General features: G+C 47.3%; 2 protein-coding genes across 2 annotated transcripts; one reads left to right on the top strand and one right to left on the bottom strand.

The window, feature by feature from the left end:
* Positions 1 to 6,117: 6,117 nt before the first annotated feature.
* LOC119338570 (protein MAIN-LIKE 2-like) lies at positions 6,118 to 7,471 on the bottom strand (the record flags this gene model as incomplete). Its single annotated transcript, XM_037610881.1, has 3 exons — positions 6,118 to 6,150; positions 6,661 to 7,290; positions 7,379 to 7,471. Coding segments are annotated over 3 exons (756 nt in total), but the record flags the coding sequence as incomplete, so codon positions are not given.
* Positions 7,472 to 8,651: 1,180 nt separating this feature from the next.
* Positions 8,652 to 10,801, top strand: LOC119340748. The gene is made up of 7 exons (XM_037612672.1): positions 8,652 to 9,102; positions 9,247 to 9,301; positions 9,473 to 9,547; positions 9,679 to 9,770; positions 10,047 to 10,128; positions 10,254 to 10,337; positions 10,460 to 10,801. The coding sequence occupies exons 1-7, from the start codon at positions 8,768 to 8,770 to the stop codon at positions 10,577 to 10,579; spliced, it is 843 nt and encodes a 280-aa protein (XP_037468569.1). The 5' UTR covers positions 8,652 to 8,767; the 3' UTR covers positions 10,580 to 10,801.
* Positions 10,802 to 12,935: the final 2,134 nt, after the last annotated feature.

The following is a 12,935-nucleotide window of genomic DNA, read 5'->3' as shown; positions in this document are numbered from 1 at the left end:
ATATAACACGGTCTCCCAACTATCGCCATGGGACCGGTAAAATAGAAAACCTATCAAAGGCAAACCTTTGCCTTGCGCATAATCCACTTGAGCTAGATGATGATGATCTTGTCCTCCTCAAGACGGACCACCTTTCTTGATTGCGTTGGGTCGATGAAGACTAGTCGATTGCTCCCCCATTCTCCACTATGGGTGAGCCACTCTTCGGCACATCTTCACAAGTCCATTGCCACCACAATGGACGGCAAGCTTCAAGCACTTAATCTCTTTGTGATGCTTCACTTGAACTTGCGCACCGCAATCTTGATGATGATCAGCACTTGATGTCATCCTCTCCATGGGTTGTATGATATCTTCCTCTTGACGCAAGCCCATAGAAACATACCTAACCCCACATAGAACTCTCACGTAGACCATGGGTTAGTACACAAAGCGTAATGGACAATGTTTACCATACCATGGGATCACTTGATCCCTCTCGGTACATCTTCTACACTTTGTGAGTTGATCAATTTGATTCACTCTTGACTTAGTCTTGATCAACCATGTGTCATGACCAATCTTTATATAATTCATTGAATAGCACCTTGGTCAACACATAAACTCGTTGAAACCAACACATGGACTTCAAGAAAAGCCTATGGACAAATCCTTGGTCAACACAAAAACTCCTTGAAACCAACACATGGACTTCAAGAAAAGCCTATGGACAAATCCTTCAAATGTAACTCAAGGCCATCATTAGCCCATAGAGAATGTCATCAATTACCAAAACCTAACATGAGGGCACCGCATGTTCTTTTAGCAAGGAATTTGAAGACAGAGTCAGAAGGCCAGCTGAAGGAAACCCTGCTCAATAACCATCTTGTTACGCATTGTCCACGTGGTCCAAGCTAACGTCACGTACACCAGCCGGAAGAGACGTCTCCTCCTTCTGGTTTGGTTGTCATGGGTTTGTATGAACCCAACCAAGTCTAGGGCCTCCCAGTTGGGCCCCAGAGCCTCACATACAAAGCTCCAAAGAAATCTCACCGCAACACATGAGCCAGGGGCATAGTCCATCACCAAGGGATGTGACGCTTGATCACCTCTATCCCAGATGGAAGGTGATCGTGTAGCAATTGCCAGACAACGATATCAATCTTGAGAGGCAAAGGAGCCTTGCGGCATAAGGCATGGTAGGCGAAACCAATCGAGAATACACTTGAGGGGTCAAGCACCACAACATGATTTTCGGTTAACCCACGAGCACCAAAGAAAGGGTAGCCATCAAGTTGGCCCATTCCTCCGTCTCCACGGGCCCAAATGTCAATTGTAACAAGATGTTCCAATTGCCATCTTGGGACTCCATGGAAACCAAAGTCAACGGATCCGAGCAAATAACAAACATGTTCGGGTACTCCGTACATAACAAAGACCCTCCCACCATGGGTCAAGTCGGAAAAGGGTCCCCTCTCCGTTGCCAATGAAAAAGGAAAGCCCCTGCCAGATCTCATGCTTGATCCGCTGGATGGAGAACTAAGATCTCTCCCAGCGCTCACAGGTAAGGAAGGGCCAGGCCTGCAGGTACTTAGGTTTGAATAAGTTGTAGCCAAAGCCCCCCTTCCCCATGAAGGATCCGCCAGATCCACCTAAGCATGAGGGCAACGATCATTCGACAGGATGCTAGGGTGTCAATCCCTTCTAGGTCCTTAGGTAAGCAGATATCAGCCCACTCCACCATATGTATTTTTGTCGGCCATCCGCCGCTTCCCGGAAGAAGCGGGAGATGCATTTATCAAAAGAGCTATGAACTCCCTCCGGCAGGCTATATAACCCCATCATATACACGGGACACTAGATAGGGAGGAGTCCATCTGGTGGATCCTTATGTTGCAGCCGTCAAGCACTAGGACTAGGTAAGTTTCCTCATTTCCTGCAAGATCCGAGGCACTTTTTTCTATTGAACTAAAATTGAATTAAACAAAACTATCTTCATGTATATAGAACTCAAATCATTTGATATCAATTCCATCTTAGTTTTTTCTGCTACCATTGGTGAGATTATGGGAGGCATCCTAATCCGGATATGGGATTCTGACTTCGTCGCGCTCCTCCTGGTGGCCTCGTGGGGGCACAGGTGAGTTGTCGAGCGAAAACTCCGTGCCATGGCGCCAACGACGGCGACACCCGAGGGTGTCGCGCTCTTCTTGAAGATGTTATTGTGGTTCTTCTCTTCGTGTTCGGGTTCCGGGTGAAGACCTTTGTCCGGTGTGGACTCGGTAGCGGCGACGCTCTGCGTGCACTCTTCTTGAAAACGTCGTTGTGGTTCTTCTCTTCATGTCTGGGTTCCGAGCGAAGACTTTGTCCGGTGTGGACTCGGCAGCAGCGACGCTCTGCGTCGTTCTCCCGTTTGGGGGCGTTGTTGTGGAGCTTATGTGTGCTAGGTCGTAGCAATGGGGGTGTTTAGTGCTTCTGGTGCTTATAGCTGGTAGCATAGTCGCGTGCGTTCTGCGTTTGTCGGATATCTCAGAATCGGCTTTGTAAGAGGGCTACCTCACCATTTTGTATCGTTCTGCAGTATATTTCTTCTGTTGTTGTTTTATATGTAAAACGGGACGAAAGATTGTTTTGAGATTATGGGAAGCATAGATAAAAAAGCAAACCAATGTCAGTGAGCGGGATCAGGGCAGAAATCACATATTTGACCTGAGAACGAAATCAAATCACAAACTGACCTGGTCACGAAAAAAATTCACTTTGCTGACCCTTTGGTGTGGCGCCCGACAGCTGGGCGCCGCACCCTACTGTGTAGCGCCCATCACTTAGGTGTCACACTTCCTGCCAGCGTGGCAGCCCTGGTCCAGTTGCGGCCCCACAGATAGCACTGCAGCGCCTAAGTCTTAGGCGCCACACATGTAATGTGCAACGCCTAACTCTTGGGCGCTGCACAGTCTTTGTTCCACTTGGGCTGGCCCCACCCTCTCTCCCCTCCCACCCCACCCCACACACCCCCACCCCACCCAAACCCTTAGGCTTGCGGCCCTCCTCTCTTCCCCTCTCCCCCCTCTCAAATCCTTCTCAAATCTTGCAAATCTGGAGTATTTGACCGTGGATTTCGAAGCCAACCCCTCCCTTAACGTAATCTCTTCCGATCCCCTCGTTTTCATCCATAGGAATTGTCACATTTTCTCAAATCTTGCTAGTTTGGGGGAAACCCTAGTTTTGACTTGGATTTGCAAATTTGTGTTGAATGATGTTATGTTTCTTTGCTAAGTAGGGTTGGTTAAGCTTCCATAGTATGCTAGGGTTAAGGTTATGTGTGTTTGATGTTGGTGTTAGGGTTATGCTATGGTTATGGTTGTTATGTGGGGGTTAGGGTTATTAACTCATATATATGTTAGGGCATATGTGTGCAAATATTTTTCTTAAGTATTTACTTGATATATGTGTGTTTTTGATTATTGTAGGGATGGGGAGAACATGTGTTTATGTTCATCATGTGGATAGAGAGGCCTTTTTGAAAGGCAATGTTGAGACGGACCCGGATGAGCTTGACATGGTGTTTGAGAGTAGTCCTAGCTATGCAGAGCTTGTGGAACAAGTGAGGAAAGATTTGAATTGGATGGACCCAAGTGACGTTGTTGAGTTCGAGGGAAGGCATAATGTTGGTTTTGGAATGCACATCCGTTGGAAGACAATGCGTGTGAACTCCGAGCAACGTTGGGTTGCATACAAGGAGACGGTTGCCGAATCTCTAGACAAGGCTCTTGAGTTATTTGCCTCCAAGAAGGTTGAGTCTACTTTGAATTTAGACTTGAACCGGAACCCCTCCCCGTTGGTTGCTAGCACTCCCCCACCCATGAACCAAGATCAAATGAGTGAACCTCAATTCACGCAACAAGATTGGCCAACATTGAGCCCGACTCCAAACAACCAAAATGAAGGTTTTGAAGAGGAGAATGATGAGTACGAGGAGGATGACAACGAAGTTGACCTCCATGACAACAATGTGGGTGATCTCGACCAATATCATGTGCAAGAGACAATGGACCAATCCATCCCTTTTTCCCGTGCATATGCATCGGACTCGGATGACGATGGTCCCGATGAAGAAGTTGATGAGGAGGGGATCACGCCGAAGGAGGCCGGAGCATTCAAGAAGGTATTCGGGCGGGCTCGCGAGGCGCAAGAGGAGGACTCGGCACGTCACAAGAAGGGGAAATGGCCTCGCTCTACTCAGTAGGGACTTCGCTTCGGTGCACTCGTCGTCAACTATCTTCTAGGGCAAGCTGCCATTTGTCATTTGTAATGAATGTGTCGTGAACCATGTCGTACTAATGTTTGAATTATCTTAAGTTATGAACTCGTCGGCATAAAATTTGTGTTTGTTCAAATTGCTGTGATGCTGCAGTCATTGTAAGTATTATGGATGTGATGCAAGCCATGGGAGTAGTGCAGCGCCTAAGGGTAGGGCGCTGCACTGTACAGTGCAGCGCCTAACTGTTGGGCGCCACACAGTACAGTGCAGCGCCTAACTGTTGGGCGTTGTAGTGCTGCTATAAGCAAAACTGCAGAAACAGGTGCCATTTTGGCCTCCTGCAGCAACAATCACATAACTAGAACATCAATAAAAGTACTATAAACTGGACATGCTAAGCAAAGAGAACTAATAACTTGAACATCATATCATTTAAGACAATTCAACATTACTTCAAGTTTGCAAACACAAATACCATAACATAACCTCACAAGTTCATCAACCTCACAAGTTCACAAGTTCATCATATAACATAACCTCACAAGTTCATCAACCTAACACAAAGCACTAATGCCTTCCGCGCGTGTTCCTGGTGCCACGCCTGCAGGCAATCTTCTTCTTCTTAGGAGCACGAGGCTCCTCTTCGTGCACTTCCTCCTCCGCCTGCGGCTCTGCCTCCGCCTCCTCCTCCGCCTCATCATCCAAGCTAGCCATCCGCGAGGTCCCTACGACCACCTTTGGGTTGCCTCTGTTGTCATAGTCGTTGGGCGTGTACCAGCGTCTGGGCTGCCTAGGCTTGAACACATATGCGGACCGAGCTTGAGCGTCCGCCAAAGTCATGTCATCATCAAGCTCATGGCCCTATCACACAACGAAACAATATGGTGAAGGCCGGTGTCGTAATCAAGTGAGAATCACATCTAAAGGTTTAGTCATACCTCTTGGGTGATCCCACCCTCATCATCCATATAAGCATATGAGGAACTCACATCGTCCCCCTCATGGTGAGATGCGGGGTCTGATGGTGTACCAGACCTAGAGGCAGATGGTTCATCATATTCAGGATCACGGCAACCGAGAAGGTTCGATAACCGCCTTAACTTCTTGGCCTGACGCTGTAACATGAACAAGTGTGTAAGATATCAAACTTTGCAACATAGACTGGCTCTCATAGTGAATGCGATATGTACCTTGAGGAATGCTCGTAGTGAACCATCATCATTGCCAGTTCCAACCGGTGTCTTCTCCAGAATAGACTGGCTCTCATCGGCTGCTTTCTTGATCTCGGTGCGCTACGGATGAGAAAGAATGAATGCGTTAGCCATTCAAACATGTGTAATACAGTCAACGGGAAAGTAAAGAAGGGAACACTTTACCACATAGTTAATCACCGGAACAGCAGGGACTCCGTGCCCTTTCTTGACATCTCTGTTGTACTTCCCCTTTGCTAGATCCTCAAAGTTTACGGGTTCTTCAAGAATATCCTCATTATATGCCGGCGGGCATATCTCAACTCGAGTAGTTCCAATAAACCATTGTACGTAGTTATCAAAAGCTTGTTGGCTGTGCTCACGAAGCGGGGCGCGTGCAGTGCTACGAGCTTGCTCCACAGAAAGCTGGAAGCGGGTAACATACGGAGCATGATGCTTGTCCCAGTCCTTTATCTTCCGCTGCCTTCTCCTGTCCAACCTGCGTGGTATAAAACCAAGCATTAGCACAATCAAAAGGAGTCCCGATGCTTAGACAATACGCAGACATGCTCTCTTACCTATGAAGTGCTTTGTCCGTGTCCACCCAGTCCGGCGGGTGAGGCTGGAACAGACCAAACTGACGGTACACGCGATGCGGCAAATGAAACTCAACTGCCCAGTTGCATATCAATGGGCACCGCATAAGCCAGAGATCCTTATCTCGCAAGCACATCGGGTTGATGCGGAACTCGTGGGTGTACTGCAAGCTCTCACCCGCGCCATATGGCTGCCATTCCACCTATGAAACAGGGCAACAATGCAAATTTGATGACTATTTTTCAAGCAAGCATGAGAAAGGACTGAAGTAATGACCTCCTTACCTGCTCAGGCGTAATCGTGTCCAACTCGGCAATGTACTTTTGGTACATGAGATTGACATCGTTCGTCATCTCGGAAACGATACCCCACTTGTAAGCCCACCTGGGGCGCCGTAATTCGTCATGTTCATCTGCATACCAAGGATCAAACCTGACGCCCTTCGGGCGTCCAACAGGCAGACGCTCCCAGCTCCATACAGAAAGTAGAAGCAGATTACCACCAATGCCTGCACTATCTGTGATCCTGCAACACGCATCGTCCAGCTACATATGAAAGAAAAACAATGTTAACTTGAAAGCAAGCTTGCATTGCTAATGAAGAAATGAGTTGATCACAAAACAGACCAACTACCTGCCGGTACAAGTAGGCAAGAGTCGCTGAACCACAGCTCCATTTGCTATCGAAGACGGTCAACGCCTTCAGCCACATCCATGGAGCGTTCTTGCCAGTGGAGTCAGGAAACAAAGTCCTAGACACAACGTACCACATATACACACGAGCATGTGTCTGGATCACATCATCAGTGGCATCCGGAGGGCACGTCGCAAAGTTATTTTGAATCCACGTGAAAGCAGCTCCGGCTGCTTTCCTTTCCCTCTTCTTCTTCTCTTCTCCCTCCTCTACATCAGCCTCAGCCTCGGTACAAGCCATACCGATAAGAGCAATCATCTGCTCGCGCCACCCATCAGAATCGGTGCTCATACAGAGAGGCCTCCCGTCGATAGCAAGACCGGTGATCAACAAGACATCCTCGAGCGTCACGGTCATCTCCCCAGTACGAAGATGGAAACCGTGCGTCTCCGGCCTCCATCGATCAACAAGAGCGGACACCAGTGGAGCGTTCAGATTCGGCGTGGACTGGCTGACCAACAGAATCCACGGGAGTAGTCCTGCCTGCTTGATGTACGGTGTGTACCGCTCGTCGTAAGGCATGGCAGGACCAGAGACCCCGTGATACCGAATCTTCAGAGGTTCAAGCTTCTGCAAAAAACAAGTAATGACAAATCTTAGGGCATGTAAATTTCAACTAAAGGCAAATTTGCAAAAGGTTTAGATTACTCATTATTACCTTATCCTTCTCACGCATCATGTAGGACCGGTGTTGCACGTCGTAGACATCGTCCATAAGCCAAACCATCCTTACAATTTCAAACAATAAACATACATGAGTTCATCTTCATCTCAAATATACACTAAACATATAACATGTGTTCAACTAAAAGAATCTCAACATCTCCTTCTCACACAATGAATATGTCATATGTGTTCAAATAAACTAAACATCTAATATTTCAAATAAACTAAACATCTAATATTTCAAATGAACTCAACATCTAATATATATCTAAACAAACATCTCATATATGTCTACAAAAATCAACATCTCATAGTTATCTATAAAAATAGGCATCTCATATATATCTAAAAAAACTAAACAATCTAGGGTTTCACTAACAAGAATCATATATTGTGAACTAATAAATAACACTATGGTACTACCAATATGAATACACATCCTAAATCGAGCAAATCGAACAAATCAAGGGTTCATCAAATCTTGGACAAATCTCTAAAATGACAACAAATTTACGGAGCAAAAGAAAGAGAACGGAAGAGTTTACCTAGTAGAATGAATTGGGGATCGAATCAACGAATCAAATCTTCAGATCGGAGAGGGATGAGGGGGTGGATTAGATGGGGGCGCCGCCGCTGCTCTCTGTCCAGAAAGCGGAGAGATGAAGAAACTGCCTGGTCGGGCTGGGGCGGCCGCGCTTAAGTCACTGTGCAGCGCCTAAGGAATAGGCGCTGCACGTCACAGTGTGGCGCCTATCCGTTAGGCGCTGCACAGGTGCGTGTGGGGCCGCAACTGGACCAGGGCTGCCACGCTGGCAGAAAGTGTGACGCCTAAGTGATGGGTGCTGCACAGTAGGGTGCGGCGTCCAGCTGTCGGGCGCCACACCAAAGGGTCAGCAGAGTAAAGTTTTTTCGTGACCAGATCAGTTTGTGATTTGATTTCGTCCTCAGGTCAAATATGTGATTTCTGCCCGGTATCAGCCGGCTATGCCTATCTTGTTTCACCCCATCCTGTCCCGTCAACCGAAAAGGTGAACAAGTTGACTTTTCAGTGTGTCTTTCTGATCACACTCCTGGCCCGGTACAACAAAAACTACCGACCGTTCGGCGCGGATGGTGAGCTGTCTCAAAAACAATGAAACAAATACTACCGTTTCACCGTCAGAAATGAAATAGGCACGAAAATAGGTCAAATAAAATGAAAATGGAGGGAGATATTTCGTCCATGCTTCACACGGTAACCAACCAGTGGCCCTCAGCGCTCTGCCTCTCCTACGCTCCAGAGCAGTGCCCCCAACCTCCCAAGCTACAAGACAACAAGGGCTCAAGAAAAATCGCGCAAAACTTGCCGTGATCGCACGCGCAGTGAGCAGAGCACTGATCGATGGCGGCCAAGGTGGCGTCCCCGCTCCCGTTCCGCCGCGACCTGCGGGGCCCGCTCGGCCGGCGGTCGCCCAGGAGCGGGCTGCCCGGCGCGCTGGCCGGGCTGGGCTGGAGCGACGGCTCCCGCAGGCTCGTGGCGCCGGCGTGGCCGGCCCGGGCGCGCGGGAGGAACAACAGGTCCGGCGGGCGCGGCGCGACCAAGGAGGAAGACGAGCGCGCCGAGGAGTCGGAGGAGGCGGAGGCCGTGCTGATCGTTGACGACGGGGAGGAGGACGGCGAGTTCGGCGACGACGATCTGTCCGGGTTCAGGGGGCTCGTTCTTGATCTCTCCTACAGGTAAAGGCACACTCTTTACTAATTACCATGCCTACGACCAAGTAAATTTCAGCTAAAAATGGTGATTAGCGTAAGCAACCGAGGTTGTAGCGTAGCCTCTGCTTTTTGATTGGCATCTTGAAACGGTTCTGAAACTACGCGCAGGCCTGTCAATGTCGTCTGCTGGAAGCGCGCGATCTGCCTGGAGTTCATGGAGAAGGTTAGCTTCTCTACTGCAATGCAGCCAGAGATTCCTCACCATCATCAATCCGAAGTCAACAACTGAACTGCTGATCAAACTTATATTGTGGAACAGACTGCTGAACTGCTGATCAAATTTAAATACATATTGAAACAGACTGCTAATGCAGGGATCGTTTTAGCCATGCAGGCCGATGTTCTGGAGTACTACGATCAGACAGTCTCTTCTCCCAGGGGGTCCTTTTATATTCCTGCAGTTCTCAGGGTATGTGGGGTGATCCATCGATTTGTCAGTCACTTAGACCCTGTTTTCCGACGCGCGAAATTTCCCCGGATTCCTGGTGGAATTGCACTGTTTGTTTGCTGGTGACTCATGCAAGTTTCCTGTGAGATCAGGTTCCACAGCTACTGCAGGTTGTGAAGAGGAGGAGGGTCAAGCACTGCCTTAGCCGTAAGAACATACTCTTCAGGGATGGGTTCAGTTGCCAGTAAGCATTCCCCTGTTTTTTTGTAGGGAAGTAGTAGCATTGTACTGTTGCCCAAGCCAAAACTTCCTTTCATATAACCAGATCTTGATCAGATTACTATTGTTTTCTCGGCAATGTATCTCTGAGATGTGATACATGACTGACAATGTAACACTATACATGAAAAGGTGTCCGCAGCAAACAAAACAAAATCCAGAATAATATGCTGGGGATAGTGCATTTCTATAGATGGATAATAAGGAGTTAATTGGTCGCACTGTCTGCACTGCACTGCAGGTATTGCTCTTCTGAAGATGACCTCACGATTGATCATGTCATCCCGGCCTCGCGCGGCGGCAAATGGGAATGGGAAAACTTGGTATGAATGCTCACTATTTCTACCATCTTATACCCTCCCTGAAACCAAGAAGAACAGTCGGTTGCGAAAACTAAGACTTAACTGAGGTCCCTTACAAAGTTACTTTGCCATCTCTGAATTGCTAGGTAACTGCATGCTCTAGATGCAACTCCAGGAAGGGTAACAAGACACTGCTGCAAGCAAACATGAAGCTACGCAAGATCCCCAAGGTCTGTGACATTGCTTGCTCTTCTTGAATCTTGACTAGTACTGCAAATATTTGTGAAGTGCAGTTAGTTACTGAACTGTCCCATATTATAAGAAGAGTGATCCTTGCTGAATTGCACCACAGGGGCCGAAGGAATTCGACATCATCGCGGTGCCCTTGACGAAATCCGCGTTCAGGACGATCAGGAGGAGGCACGGCCTGCCTGAAGAGTGGCTGCAGTACCTTGCCGGGCCATCTCCATGATCAAGATCAAGGGAGGACTGACTTCAGACCATAACCAGTAGCCATCACTCCATCTTCATGTATATATATTACCAGGCTCAAATTCTCCAGCCAAAGATTCATGTGTATCCATCACCAGCCCTGTACATGCCCTAGCTACCTTCTGATTTCTGAAAATAAATCTGTACATGTCACTGATTTGTCAGTAATAAGTAAATAAAGCAAGATACCGACTTGAGTGTACTTGCCACCTGCAGTTTGCGTGGACCTTGATTTCCTGACAGGAATAATTGGAACGCTACCTACGTAGACATGTGTAGACCACATGCACACTCATTTCCATGAACATACGCACATATCTATTGTTGATTTTATGGCCCTAGACCAACTTAAAATTCTAAAATCTCAAGAACCATTTGGCTTGCATGGCAAGTGCAAAAGTTTAGTATCTTTCGACTCATTTGTCAAATTTCCTAACGCCTACTCGAAGGGACGTGAGGTAGTCATGATTGTCTTGGAGGGATGCTTGGCTCTAGTCATCTTCCCAGCTTCACAAGCATCACATAGATGATCCTTCTTGAACTTGACGCCCTCGATGCCAATGATGTGTTTCTTCTTCACGAGAGTGTGCAAGTTCCTCATGCCCTCATGTCCTAGTCGACGATGCCATAGCCAGCACTCTAAACCTTTTGCTAGAAGACATACGGCAAGTTGTGGTCCTGCTGAGACATCTACCATATACAGATCACCTCTTCGATAGCCTTCGAAGACTAAAGATTTGCCAGATTCCATTAGTACAAGACAAAGATATTTTCCAAATATCACAATCATATTCAGATCACAGAGCATTGACACAGACATTAAGTTGTGTCCAAGGGATTCAACAAGCATCACTTTATCCATGTGTTGATCCTTTGAGATAGCAACTCTACCAAGACCCAATACCTTACTTTTACCAGTGTCAGTGAATGTGATGTGACTTTTAGTAGATGGACGTAGGGTTGAATCCATGAGAAAACTTCGATCACCAGTCATGTGGTTGGTGCAACCGCTGTCCATGATCCATTCAGTGGCTTTCGGAGTCGTACCCTACAGTGCAGTTAGCGGGATTGGCTTCACCGAGAGTATTGTGAAGCAGAAACATGTAGCGAACAAGCATATTATCAAAGTTGAGATTCTGGTTGTGCATGATAGGATGCTCGTCAAGGAACCCAGGGATGAAATACATGGTAAGACCATTCAGGCACTTTATCTTGCGTCCCACAAGATGTTTTAGGTCCCCAGCATTGGCGTCAGAAGTCTTTGATTTTCGGCTAGAGACCTTTCCCCGCAAGAGAAGTTAATTCTTCTTAACCACCCACATCTTCAGGGGTGGCTTAGAAGCAATGAGTCTAAGTGTAGCATCTGAGAATTTTGGCTTGGGAGCCCTAGCAAATAGCTTCGCAAGAGGAGAATAATACTCCTATGAATATGCAGAAAAGTTCTTAGTTTTGTGAACATATCGATTAGAGGAAACACGCTCATATTCATGAGTCTCATGATGGTTCTCCTGCAAAACATTGGCATTGGGGTGACCATAAGTGATCCTCTGTCTGCATGAAGCCTTTGGACCATATGAAGCCCTACTCTATGAGAATCTTGTAGAGACCGAAGCAACAATACCTGTGTTGCCTTTGTTATGATGCAACTTGTATTATCAGGAGGCCAAAGCCAACATATATACACATACATGAGGATGCCAAAAGGCTACAGGAGAATGCCAAGAGACTAGAATGCAAAAGGCCAAAAGACATCACTAATATAACTCTAACACCCCCCCCCCCAAACTCATGGTGGATCCACAACACTGAGTATGGAAAGGTGAAATCCATGCTGCGCTCTAGACTGGCCTTCGTGAAGAAGTTTGCTAGCTGTAACTTAGAAGACACATATTGAAGAGCAACAACATGATCATGCATTGCAGCACGCACATAAGAAGCATCAACACCGATATGCTTGGTAAGCTCATGCTTCACGGGATCCCGCACAATAATGATAGCACATGTACTGTCTGACAATAAGGTGGTAGGTGTAGTAACAGAAACACCAAAGTCCTCCAGTAACCATCGTAACTAAGTCACCTGTGCCGTTAGAAGATATATAGCTCGCAACTCAGCCTCTGCACTTGAACGGGAAACTCTAGTCTGTTTCTTCATCTTCCAGGCAATGAGAGAACCACCAAGAAAAACACAGTAAGCAGAAAGTGAACGGCGATCCATGGGATCACTAGCCCACGTAGCATCCGAATAGGCCTGGAGCTGTAACGAGCTGGAGCGGGGAAAGAAGAGATGGTGAGAGATCGTGCCACGAAGATATCGTAGAACACGAAGAAGGTGGC

Source organism: Triticum dicoccoides, chromosome 7B (assembly GCF_002162155.2).
Source record: "Triticum dicoccoides isolate Atlit2015 ecotype Zavitan chromosome 7B, WEW_v2.0, whole genome shotgun sequence".
In the NCBI taxonomy this organism is placed as follows: domain Eukaryota; kingdom Viridiplantae; phylum Streptophyta; class Magnoliopsida; order Poales; family Poaceae; genus Triticum; species Triticum dicoccoides.
Note: the sequence above shows the minus strand (reverse complement) of the source record. Positions and strands in the feature narration are given on the sequence as shown.